The sequence below is a fragment of the Elephantulus edwardii genome, unplaced genomic scaffold (genome assembly GCF_000299155.1).
Source record: "Elephantulus edwardii isolate Elephantulus edwardi_28Jun2011 unplaced genomic scaffold, EleEdw1.0 scaffold00039, whole genome shotgun sequence".
Taxonomy (NCBI): domain Eukaryota; kingdom Metazoa; phylum Chordata; class Mammalia; order Macroscelidea; family Macroscelididae; genus Elephantulus; species Elephantulus edwardii.
The window spans coordinates 3,478,377-3,491,760 of NW_006399789.1; the positions used below are offsets into that span (position 1 = coordinate 3,478,377).

Here is a 13,384-nt window from a genome sequence, read left to right on the forward strand (position 1 = left end):
GGCGGGGTCAGCTGCCAGAGGAGCCAAGTCCTGCACATGTGAATATCCCTAAATGTGGTACAAAGCACCCATCTACAGAGGCACCTCAGATTTTCCCACCAGCCCAACCAGTGACATCAGAGTCCAAGTGATCCTATCATCCTCTTTTCTCTAGATCATTGCTTTTCTTTGTGTCCTCAATTCCTTTAAGAGACCTGGCACTAATTAGGCTAGCTTGAGAAGGCGTGGGGCTTGGGGGAGGGGAGGAAGATGAATCATCACCCACACTTGAAAACAAACCAAGACATCTTTAAAAATCTAATCTCTACCACAAAGAGCAATAAAAGCAAAATACTGCACTCACAAAGAGGACCTACAGCCTACAGCGTTAATTTTTAAAAGGATAGAATGTGGAGGATCTGATAAGCTGGACCAGCTGCGTCTTTTTACTAAGATGTTTTCCTAAAAGACACCTCCTGAAGCTTGGGAGTATTTCTCTCTTGCTGTGTCATAGGATGTTCCTTTCCCCACCCCCTCCTGCCCGCTGCCAGTGCCTCTGTGAATGTGGGTATGTGTGTGTGTGTGTCTTTGGTTTCTCTCTCCCTTGTAAGAACAGGGCATGCCTGTCCCCTGTTGTTACTGCTCTGACTTGCTTTTTGCTGCCTTTCTCATCTCCTCCTCTCTCTGTGCTTAGCTCCTTACTTTCTGGTGAGTATGACAAACAGTTGTGGTGTTCAAAACTTGCACCTTTAAGACTGCCAGTTAACTTGCTGAAGACTTTTCTATTATTTTCTTTACAGTTAAAACGTGTTGCTCAGGAAGGGTGTGTGTGTGTTTGTGTGCGTGTGAATCTGTGGGGACTGGCAGTGCAAGTGAAGAATTTGCTTTCTTTCTGAGGAAAAACTTCAAAAGAAGTAGTGAAGTTTACATAAATGTCACTATAAAGAATTGTTTTGCTGTACCAGCAACTAGAAATGGCTAACTTAAAAGTAACTGAGAGTGCCTTTGGCTGTGTTTCTTTCCCTGTTGTTGGTTTATCTTGTGGCTACTTGTAGGAAGCATGCCATCCTGTAGTTTTCATTGACTCAGTTACTCTGTTTTCAAGCAAATGAGGAGCAGGAGGTTGAAGGATAGTCAAGGAATTAGGTCTAAAAAAGCCAGCAGGGGTGCAGTCTTTGATGAATAAAGAGCAAATCAATACAAATAAAGTATTCGCATTTAGACTAACCACACTAAAACTCTTAGGAAGTGAGGGCTTTTAATGAATTAGTTTGATGTTTGGATTACTTTAAATTTACATTTCATTCTAAAATAAACCCCATATGGTGCTTGTAAACTCGCATATGGACTTAATGTTTACGCTTTTCAATGGATATAGAAATTACTCTCCTCCCTTGATTTTCAAGGATAAAGTGCTAATGACTCCTTTTAGAAGAGCTTAAAATAACTTTTGGCTGGACAGCAGGTGCCATGTGTCATTCTCCAAGTCCAGAGGGAGTGACTACAGGCAAAAGTTATATATAGATGAGTGCGCCCAGCAAGGAGAGGTCAGGATCAAGAGACGTGCCACACTGAGGACGATGAAGCCTCATTTATGGCATCATTTGGAAATAGTCGGTCAATTCAAATGAGTTCGAGGAAAAGGACTTCCTTCCAAGTTAATAAATGCTTGGTGAGTGTCACAACGTGGGTGGCAGTGTCTGTGTGGTGAACTTTCGGTTCTTCTTGTCATGCAAGCCTTTGACATCTACTGCCCTGAGAACAGAAGAAAGTTATGCAGTGTGTAGAGCAATGTGTTGTCTCTTCCATGCTACCACAGCTGCAAAACCTGCACGTTTTGAGGATCCTGCCAAACTTATGTTTTTAATTAGCAGTCTCATAGTTAAATATCATTTATAAACAAATGCACCACAGCTTAAAGAGATAAGCTGAATCAGTTGTCATTTTAATTAGAAACTCTGGAAACTTTGACTTACTTCCTCTATTTCCTAAAAGCTCATTTTGAAGTAATGTCTCACATATCTTGGGTATGTGGCCAGGAGGAACCTGTCCTTCCTTGGAGAAAGACACCATGTTCAGAAGGGTGGAGGGACAGCGCAGGAAAGGAAGACCCCAGGTGAGATAGATTGATACAGGAACTGGGGCAATGGGTGTATATGTGTTGGAGTCAGTGAGATTGGCTCAGGACAGGGCAGGCTTCAGAGCTTCTGTACAAAGGGTTTCAATGAATCACAGGAGACTTGAAGGCACATAACAACAACGTATATCTGGATTACTTCCCTGCATTGCTAATAAAATTAGGGTATCCTACTGCTTCTTGATTTGAATACAGAAGTTTGATGATAGAAAGTCTTATTTAAGAAGAAAAGATATTTTGTCATTTCAAGGAACTATTATTATGAGCATCACCATGTGTCCAAACTATTTGGTTTGTTTATTGAGAATTTCCTTCATTCTCTGCCTTACTCCCATAATGATGCTAACTCGAACCTTATACTAAAAGATGGTTATCAATAATTACATGTTACTTATCCAAGGAAAAGAAAAAGAAAGTCCCAGAAAAGCAAGAGAGTATGTACCTTCTATAACACCACATTTACCCCAAAGTAATCATCATTTTGATGTATGGATGAAAACAGATTTAAAGATCATTAAAATTGATCTTTAGTAAATTCAATTATAGTACATTTTTTGTTTCAAAAAACTAATACTATTTTTAATTGAAATATTTTCAGTCTATATATAAGTTACTTCTAATGTTGTGAACTTACATAGAATTTGTAAGAGAATGGCAACCATGAATTTACTACTTACCAAGCTAAATTATAACTATGTCCACAAGAACTCGTAACATGAATACACTTTCAGGGTTACTAATAGGGAACACTGTGAGAATTTAAAGACCATAACCACAAACATGCTGGTAGTATGCTTTGTTTTAGGGAGCGCTGGTGTCTTAGTGGTAGGAAGTTCACCACGAATCTAAAAGCAGGTGGATTGAATCCACCAGCTGCTCCCTGGAATAAAGATGGGAAATCTCTCATGTGATTTACAACCTCTGAAAACCTGCTGGACAGTCAGCTGTGAGTAGGTTCCAGTTTAATGGTATGTAACAACAACATTTGGAAAGATGGCTTCCAGATGTTCCTACTTTACTAATTACAGTATTAATGGTTTCTGAGCATTCATTCATCTGGAAGAAACAGCAATTAGTCGAGATACATTTGGGATACCTTTACTACTTATATCTACACTGGATTAACTACATTAAACCTGTGTTTCTCTTTAGAAAGTCTTCCAAATATGGAGGCTAATCAACCTGTACCAATCTCAGCAGAACAACAGTCAACACCTCCTACAGACAATTGTTCATCATTACTCAGTCAAAATGGCCTGGAGACTCCAGATGGCCAACATTCCCTAACTCCACTCCAAGCACCAGCAAAAGAGGCAGGTGTGCAGCCTGAAAAAGGAGTTCATGATATCTCTGAAGAGTTGAATCGACAACTGGAGGACATCATAAACACCTACGGGTCGACCGTGGGCACAGCAGGGAAAGAGGGTGCTGTCAAAGCCAAGGAGCAGCCCGAGAATGCCGAATCCCCCAATAACGAGGATGGAGATGGTGAGGAGAACACGGAGGAGCCCGAAAGAGAACCCGCTGCTCCGGGGGAGCCATCTGCAGCCAAAGAGCCTGTCAGCAATAAAGAGCAGAAGCTGGAAAAGAAAATCCTGAAAGGATTAGGCAAGTAGTTGAGTTCTAATATGTGAATTGTCTTTCTTTTAATTCTTTCTTATAAGAGTCACTGCTTTCAAATCCTACTGAACCTTACATTCACACATGTATGTCTACTATCTGGTTTTACTACAATAACCTTTTTTCAAGTTCTCCCTACATCTTCTCTTGCTGAACTTGACTCAAGCCTTGTCTTCTCACTAAAGTGAACTTTTCAACAAAGGCTCTCTCCTCAATGGTTTCTCACTGCTTTTAGGATTAAGTCTTAGATCCTTATGACCTTTTAAGCCCTAAAAACTCCTGCTTTATCTCAAGTGGCTCTTACACAGCATCACCTTCCTGAACTCTCACCCCATTTGTGCCACCACCGCTCTGGTTATTGTTATTGTCATTGTTATCTTTATTTTCCGGTTTTGGAACATTTACCGTGGGGAAAGTGCACATCTTACTTTCTTTACCCAGAAATATCTATCCATTCCCCATTAGCACCTTCAATTCAGTCTTTTGGGTACTTACTCATCATTTCACAAACACTCAAATGGTCTTTAGATAAGTTCATGTCTTACTATTTGGTGTTTTTAATGTACCAGGTATCTTTTCTTGAGAGTACTTGTCAATGTTCAAAATAATACATTAATTTTTGTAATTGTTTGTTTAATACTTATCTTTCCCTACTATGTATTTCTCTCAAGCGCAAAGACAGCATGAATTTGTACATCATTGCGTGTCTACTGACTAGGATAGTAGATGGCACTTATGTATTTAGCAAATATTTGTTGTAAGAATGAATATTTTTTTAAAGATTTATTTATTTATTTGTGTGTGTGTATGTGTGCGCGCGCATGCCATTAAATCATATCTGACTGGTACAGGAGGAGATTGTCCTTCCTTCTCCAGCAGAGCATCTGGTGGATTCAAACCGTGCACCTCTGGGATTGCAGTGCAGCTTCCACTAGGCTACCAGATCTCACCTAGAATGAATAATTATTTTTTAAAGAAAGAAAAAGCGTCACTTCTTTAGTTCTGCTACGAGCTGATTGGTAAGGAGTTGTGCTGCTTCCCCAAAGACATGTACTTTGAATCCACCAGCTGCTCCACAGGAGAAAGATGGGCCATCTCCTACCATGCAATTCACTGCCTCTGAACACCTGCTGGAAGGTCAGGTCTGACTTGGTTCTGACTTGACAGCACATGATGACAACAATAGTTCTGCCACTACCTATACCTCATCAGTTCCATTTGAATGTGCTGATCAGAACCACTATGATGAATCAGCATGTCCCAGTGACCTTATTTTTATTATGTGTGTGTACAATGCTGGTCCTTCACACCATCTACAGAGCACCTTAGCCTATCCTTCTAAATATTATATTATTGAATTATGAGCTTAATAAAACACAAACCACTGTGTTACTGTTGTTGTTAGTTGCTATTGAGTTTGATTCCAACTCATGTTGTTGTTGTGTACCATCGAGTCAGAGCCAACCCATAGCTGACCCTCCAGCAAGTTTTCACAGGCGGTTAGTTAATCGCCCAGGAGGACAGTGCCCGTCCTTCTCCTGTGCTGGTGGATTTGAACTGTGCACCTTCAGGATTGCAGCACATCTTCCTGTCAGTAGGCCATCAGAGCTCCACTGAATTTGACTCCAACTCATAGTAGCCCTATATACAACAGAACAAAATTTTGCCCAATTTTGTGTCATCCTCACAATTTTTGCTCTGCGTAAGCCCATTGCAGACACTGTTTGAATTCATCTCCTTCAGGGTTTTCCTCTTCATCACTGACCCTTTACTTTTTCAGGCATAATGTCCTTCTCTAGGGACTGGTTCTTCCTGATAATATACTCAAAGTATTTGAAATGAAATCTTACTATCCTCCCTTCTAAGGTGTGGTTTGGGTGCACCCCTCCCAAGATAAATTTCTTTGCTCTGTTGGCATAGTATGTTGAATATTGTTGTTATTGATTGTTGAATTGGCTCCAATTCATAGCTGACCCTCTAGTGGATTTCCAGAGGCTGTAAATAGCACAGGGGGAGATCCTGCCCATCCTTTCCCACAGAGCAGAAAGTGAATTAGAATCATGTGCCTTTGGGATTGGTCTTCCTTAATTCCACATTTCAAAGGATTTTGAGTCTTCCTTTGGTTGTCCTTATTCATTGACCAACTTCTGACATGCATACACAGCAATTGGCAATAACAAGACATAAGTCAGGCATGTCTTCATCCAAGTGGCATGCTTGTTCTTTAGTACTTTACAAAGGTCCTTTATAGCATATGTACCTGCTACCATGCATTGTTTGATTTCCTGTCTGTACTTCTCAGGGTGCTAACTATGGATCTAAGTAAAAGGAAATCATTAACTTCAATCATTTCGCCATAGTGTCATTTATTGGTCCAGTTTTGAAGGTTTTTGTTTTCTTGATGCTGTAGTGTTATCCATAATGGAGGCCACGGTCCTTGAATTTCATCAGTTAGGGCTTCAAGTCTTGCTCACTTTTTGCCAGCAAGGCTGTGTAATCTATAGAATGCAAGTTGTTGATAATCTTTTAACTCTAAAGCCATATTCTTCTTTCTTTAGTCTATTTTCTTTAATTATTTTCTCTTCACATATTATTACATGCTCATCAATTTGAATATTTTCTAGAAATAAGGAAAGGATGGCACCCATATGCCTATTTTCCCCCAATTTTAAACTGTGTAGTATTCCTTTGTTGTGTTCAAATGGTGTTTCTTGGTCTATACAGTTTCTATACGAGCACAATTGTGTATTCTGGAATCTCTATTCATCTCAGCGTTATTCTTTTTTTTTTTTTCACCTGCTTATCCTCCCCAAAGCACAGAGTCCCTAAAAGTTACACTTAAATCCCAAACTACTCATATTTCTTGATGATTTATATAGTCAAATGCCTTTTCATAGTCAATAAAACAAAGTTTCAACTAAGATACACTGAACACTCACAATGGAATCCTTCATTCCCCTTCCTCTTCTGAATCCACCTTACATTTTGGCAGTTCTCTCAAATGCCGCTCCAGTCATTTTTAAATAAACTTCATCTTGAGTTTGCATATGAACAATTGATGGTCTGTTTTTCAACTAGACTCTGGACTTGTTCTGACCGATAATGATTTGCTTCCATATCCTTTTCCACAGGTGTGTTATTTATATATTCCAGTCAGGCAAGAGCCATGTCACTGTTTATGCTTTTTTCTTTAAAAAATGTATTTGCAATAACAGATTTCTTTATTCTTTGTTTATTTTTTTAAATTTTATTAATTTTGATGAACATTAGAGATTTGGAGTTTTCATTCATTCATTGTTGCACTATTTTCTCTACCCTCCTCCCCAGTTAGTTCTTCTTCCCCCCCCCCTTTGAAAGTCTGTTTTAATTGTCCAATTGCCACAGTGCTTGTCAAAGCCAGTTCTGATTAATCTCCTTTGTCAGTGAATAAAAGATTTTTTTTTCAGTTATGTAAAATGTTGTCTTAGAATCTCCAGCACCCTTCTATTTCTGAGGCTACATATCCTGATTACCAATCCTTCCAACTTTTGCATCCCAAACACAAGTTTTATTAATAATGTTATTAATTATTAATAATCTTCATTACAAGTTTTATCCATTTCAGAAACAGAAGTTGGTAGAAATCCTGGATTTCTTCATCAATGACTTTGTAAATTTATCATGGGGAATAAATTTGAATACTGAGTTTTTCTTGTATGTATATATGAATACTATCCTATCACCAGCAGCATTGCACTTCAGGACAGATCCTTTTTTTTTTTTTTAAGGTAAAATAATTATTATAGATTTATTAAAAAATTACATCCTCAAAGAGATGTACCTCCTCCTTGAAAGGAAATAGAAGAAAGGCAGCAGGCTACTGAGGTGAGGCTCTATTTACGGCCTCCTTCTCTGGGTGAGCCTTGAGGCTGGAGTCTGAGACAATACTATGGAGAGTTCAAAGTTCAGTCGGTGGTTCTCAGTCTTCTGACATCACTTATGCCGAAGCACCAGTTCTATGCATGTCAGTATTGGCTTCCTGGTTCTCATAGCTTCCTTTTCCAAGCATAAACTTTCATCTCTTCTTGGTTCTAGTCCTAACACTCCCAGGATTGAGTCTGGGCCAATAGACAATGTGTCAGAGAGTTCAAACTTTTGTGGACTATCTACTTTGGTAGGTTCTTTCAGGACAGTTTTTGAAATGTTCTTTTTGACAACAAATGTGATGCTACTCCTCTTCAATTGTATTATTCCTGGCCTAGTAGATCATGTGATCATCCAATCTAAAATGGCTGATATAAGTCCACTTAAGTCTAGTGGCCTAATTGTAAGGACATCCAAAGGCACACAGTTTAAGTTGCTCTGCGGGAGAGAGAAAAAAAATGGGCAATTCCCTCTCTTGCAGTTTATAGCCTCTGAAAACCCACTGGAGATCATTAGCTAGGGGCAGATTCTGACTCACAGCACGTAACACAACAATGCCAAGATCAGGAACTCTGGTGTGGTCTGTAGGGTGCTGCTAATACAAAAGGTTGTGCCTCTGTGTAGGTTTGAACCCACCAGCAGCTCTTCAAAAGAGAAAAGATGGGCCATCTCATTCTATGAGTCAGTTCTGATTTGAAGGCCATGAGTAGCATGCTTGTTTGGTTTGGGGGGTTGTTTTCTTTAAGCTGCGCTTGAGAATGCCTGATATATCAATCTTTATGTATTCTATTCATTTTTAACAACTTCCAATTTTCTTTGCTACTTCTCACCTTTCATGTTCCAAATATTAATTATCATTTACAGCTGTTTCTCCTCATTTTGAGTTGTGCAACACCAGTAAACGAAGGTCCTTCATTGACAGGAAGTTTTATTCCATCTCTGTCATTAACAGATGCCATAGGGAGCTCTGGTGGCCTAGTGGTAAGAAGCTGCACAGTAATCCCAAGGCACTCAGTTCTAATCCACCAGCTACTCCAAGGGAGAAAGGTGGACAATCTCTGCCCATGATTAACTGCCTCTGAACCCACTGGCGAATCAACTATGAGTCAGTTCTGACTTGATAGCACACAACAACAATAAGGACTACTGCTTAGAGGAGGCAGCTCTTCCTCTGTTATCTATTTTGAGCATCTCCCCAGCCCCAGGACCTTATCTTAACAGACAATGCTCCACTGCTATTCATATGATTTGCAAGGGCCCATTATTTCAGAAATGGGTGGTCAATTTGTTTCCTACTCCCTTAGTCTGGGATTGAAACCTATCAACCATGACTGAACCTGCTGCTGAAATACTGGTGGCATAGCTTCCTGTATCAAAGCAACAAAAAAGACACCACAGTGTCACAAACTGACAGATGAGTGGTGAGCAACTACTGTGTTTAAAATTATTTCACTTGAAATAATTTTATTTCATTTGTTTGCAGGTAGTTTTAGCAGACTCTTTAGCAATTCATTGACCCAGCACTCTGATCTCACAAGCCAATAATTTTCAAACTTAAATTGTGCATTAAAAGTCAAATGTCAAATTTGTCAGAAATGCTGCTCCCAAATCTTGTTCACAGGAATTCAGAGTGGGTAAATCTAGAATGGAATCAAGACATTCTGGGTGATTTTTGCTCAAACAGGTTACAGAAGCAATTGATGTTGATTATTCTGAAAGTGCTTCCTCAATTCTTTTGCTGAGAAAAGATGAAGTGCAGGTTATGGCCTTGTTTTTACAATGTCTCTGGCTCTTCTATAGAACTAAGTAAGTAAATTCTTACCTGATATATTCCATTAGTTTTTTTTCTGCATTTGATCAATGATATGACTAATGTATTTAATGTTTATCCAGTGATATATTAGCTGGTATTTTTAAGATGCTGAAATTTTTTTAATTTCCTTACCCTAAAATTTCAAAATGTATGCCTTGGGTTCTTTGAGATTTCAGTCAGAGTTAAAGAGTTTCTTTGTTGGCCAAATTCTCCAACTGTTGATATTTATATATTTTGTTGTTGTGTACCATCAAGTTGGAACTGACCCATAGCTGACCCTCTGGTGGGTTTTCAGAGGCAGCTAATCATCCAAGAAGAGATGGATTTGGACCAAGTGCTTTTGGGATTGCAGCATAACTTCTTACCACTAGGCCACCAGAGCGCCTCAGTACTTATATATATAGACTCAGTGGCACTTAACAACAATAACAAAAACTGTAAATAAAAGGTGATGTAATATATCAGTAGCTCATTGCTGTGGAGTAACTTGTGGTGGCCCCATGCATTTCAGAGTAGAACTGCTTTCCAAAGAATTTTCAATGGCCATCAGCTTTTGGGAGTTAACACCAAACCCTTTGTTGGAATCACCTCACAGTAGAGTATAACATTTAGATTTATAACTGAACAGGAAATGTGAGGCCTAAAGCATAAACCAAGGATTAAATAAGGCTATTCCACAAGTCTCTTCTATCTCTGAAAGCAATAATAAACAAGCAAAGATGAGTCTTGAAGTCACTAGCATGAGATACAGTACATGGAAACAATCAGCCTGAGGTGCATGGATTTCAGCTTTTCTAGGTACATGTGAGGTTCAGTTATACCTGCTGAACAATGGTGTGGATGTGCCATGTTATTCTGAGATGTCTTTCACATACTCACTGACTCCTTGGCACCTAGTGGGAACCGACGCAAAGCTGATGCTCCAGTGGATTGCTGAGGCTGTAAAGGCCGCTACAGGAGATTGCCCACCTTTCTCCAGTGGAACTGCTGGTGCATGCGAACCACCAGAGAGGAGCAGCCTTTGGTTTGGGAGCCCAATCCCCTGCAGATTACACCCTCAGAGAGAGCTCCCCAAGACGCTCTCCAGATACCCATTTACTTACCACCCCTTTAAATAATCAGTTTCTCAAATGGTATGTTTTTTCATTTCCATTTGACTGCTATTTCCATTCTAAGTGTCTCACCTATTGATTTAATAAAAGTGGTAAAGTCTATGGAAGAGCCAGAGTCCAGAAAAAATGCAAGCGAAAGAGAATCTATGCAGCAAATAATTATTTTCTTGAGTAGACTGATAAGGAAGTTAGAACTTAGGTCAGAGCCTAAAGGGGAAAGAAAGTTCAGAGAAGCAGATATAAAGTAAGATAAATTATTAGCACTTTATTCTGATCAGGGAAGGGAATGGAAGTATTAATATTTGACTTCTTTTTTTATTGTAAGATTTTGTTTTATTTTGAACTCCTTGGAATAATGTCCTCACTATTGCTGCCAGTTAGTCCCAAACTCTTGGTGACCCTAATCATGAAGAAACAAAATAGTATCCAGCCCTACAACACCCCCAGAATCAGTTGGAAGTTGGAATGTCTTGATTAATAAGGTTTTTCTTGGTTGTTTTTCACAAGTAGATTATCTAACCTTTATTCCTAGCCCTTCTCAGTCAGGAAGTTCTGCAGAAACTTGTTCAGTCCCAGAGCAACACACAAGCTTCCACTGACAGACAAGTCGTGGTTATGTAGTAATTAAGAACATTGGACTTGAAGTCAGGACCCCACATAGAAGGTTCAACAACTTAAGCACAAGAGCTTTCCTCATTATGAGATTCAAATGTGTTTGTTTATTTAAAAGATATATTCTCACTATTGTTTTAGCCATTGTAACTATAGCTATTGCTTTAATAGCACATGCAAGCAAAATACTGCTGAAGATTGCCAAAATCAGCTAGAATGGTACATTAACAGAAAACTTGCTGAAGTTTAAGCTGGATTTAGAAGCAACCATGGCACCAAGGATATCATTGCTGAGGTCAGATGGACCCTGACTGAAAGCAGAGAATACCAGGAAAAGGTCTTTGTGTTTTATTGACTATGCAAAGACATTATTTGACCAGGAAAATAAAAGATGTATTGCGATGGAAAGTCTGCTGTTAGGGAACTCTCCAAAGTTCTAAAGAGCAATGGTGTCTCCCTGGAGAATAAGGTGCATCTGATACAGGCCATGGTCTTTGAAATCACTTGTCATGCATCAGAGAGTTGGACAATGACTAAGGAGGATAGAAGGAGAATTGATACCTTTGGTGCTGGAGAAGAGTATTGAGGGTACCATAGACTGCTAGGAAAACAAACAGATTCATCCTGGAGAGGATTAAACTGGGTTGCTCCTTGGAGGCAAGGATTCTGAGGCCTCGTCTCACATACTTCAGACATGTTGTAAGGAGACACCAGTCCTTGGAGAGGGACATCATGCTTGGGAGGGTGGAGGGACAGCACAGGAAAGGAAGGCCCTCTATGAGGTGGATTGATTCAGTGACTGGGAAAATTGGGATGGGAAAGGAAGGCCCTCTATGAGGTGGATTGATTCAGTGACTGGGAAAATTGGGATGGGAGTGTCAGAGACAGTGCGATTGGCACAGGACAGAGCAGAGTTTAGGGCTGTTGTGCATAGGGTTGCTATGAGTTGCAAGTGACTCGATGGCACATAACAACAACAACAACAACAACATATCACAACAAACTATGCCCAAGATTGAGAAGAATGGGAATCCCAGAACATTTAATTGTCCTCATGTAAAACCCGTAATCTAGACCAAGAAGCTATTGTTTGAACAAAGCAAAGGAATACTGCACAGTTTAAAATCAGGAAAGGTATACATCAGGGTTGTATCTTTTCATTATATCTATTCATTCTGTACACTAAGCAAATAATTCAAGAAGCTGGACTCTATGAAGAAGAATGAGCCATCAGGTTTGGAGGAAGATTCGCCAACAACCTGCACTATGTAAATGACATAACCTTGCTTCCTGAAAAGTGAGGATGACTTGGAACACTGCCGAGGATCAAAAAAATACTATAGTCTTCAATATAGAGTGCATCTCAACATCAAGAAGACAAAAATCTTCACCATGACAAAAATCAGTCCCACTGGACTGATAGAAAACATCATGACAGATGGAGAAAAGATTGAAATTGTCAATGATTTAATCTTACTTGGATTCAGAACCAAAATCAGCAGGTTTTGATCTCCTGATCAGGAGACATATTGTCTTGGGAAAATCTGCTGTCAGGGATCTCTCCAAGTTACTGAGGAGCAGGGATATAAGTCTGAAGACTAAGGCGTGCTTGATTCAGATCATGGTCTTTTCAGTCATTGCTATGCTTCTGAGAACCGGATAATGAATAAAGTTGACAGAAGGAAAAGCCTTTGAGTTGAGGTATTGGAGAAAAATTCTGGGAATGAATAGCCCAAGGACTGTCAAAAACCAAACAGAGATATGTCCTGATAAAAGCACAGCCAGAGTGCCCCTTGGCAGCAAGGATAGTGCTCACATATTTCATCTCACAAATTTGGGGCATGCTGCTAGGAGAGGCTATTCTTTGGAAAGGGATATCATACTATGAAAGGTAGAGGGTCAGAAGGAGAAGACGACTCATAGTGAGATGGATTGACAGAATGACTGTAGCAATGGGTTTAAGTGTGACACTCACAGCTGACTCCCTGTGTGTTTTCAGAGGTAGTCATGAGTGACTGCTCACCTTTCTCCCTGGGAGCAGCTGGTGGATTCAAACTATGTATCTTTGGTTTGGAAGCCTAACTCCTTACCATTAAGCCACTAGAGCTGCATGGATGTCAGAAGAGACTCTGAAGATTGCACTGGAGCGTAGAGAAGCCAAAGCACAAGGAAGAATTCAAGATACTAAAGAGCTGAACAGAAGATTCC

General features: G+C 39.7%; 1 protein-coding gene across 1 annotated transcript in view; it reads left to right on the plus strand.

The window, feature by feature from the left end:
- Positions 1 to 615: 615 nt before the first annotated feature.
- Positions 616 to 13,384, plus strand: part of TXLNB (taxilin beta) — a 73,906-nt gene continuing 61,137 nt past the window's right edge. The window contains exons 1-2 of the mRNA XM_006884941.1: positions 616 to 687; positions 3,269 to 3,724. Coding sequence (XP_006885003.1) covers positions 3,283 to 3,724 — 442 coding nt within the window. The 5' untranslated portion in view covers positions 616 to 687; positions 3,269 to 3,282. The remainder of the gene's footprint in view (positions 688 to 3,268; positions 3,725 to 13,384) is intronic.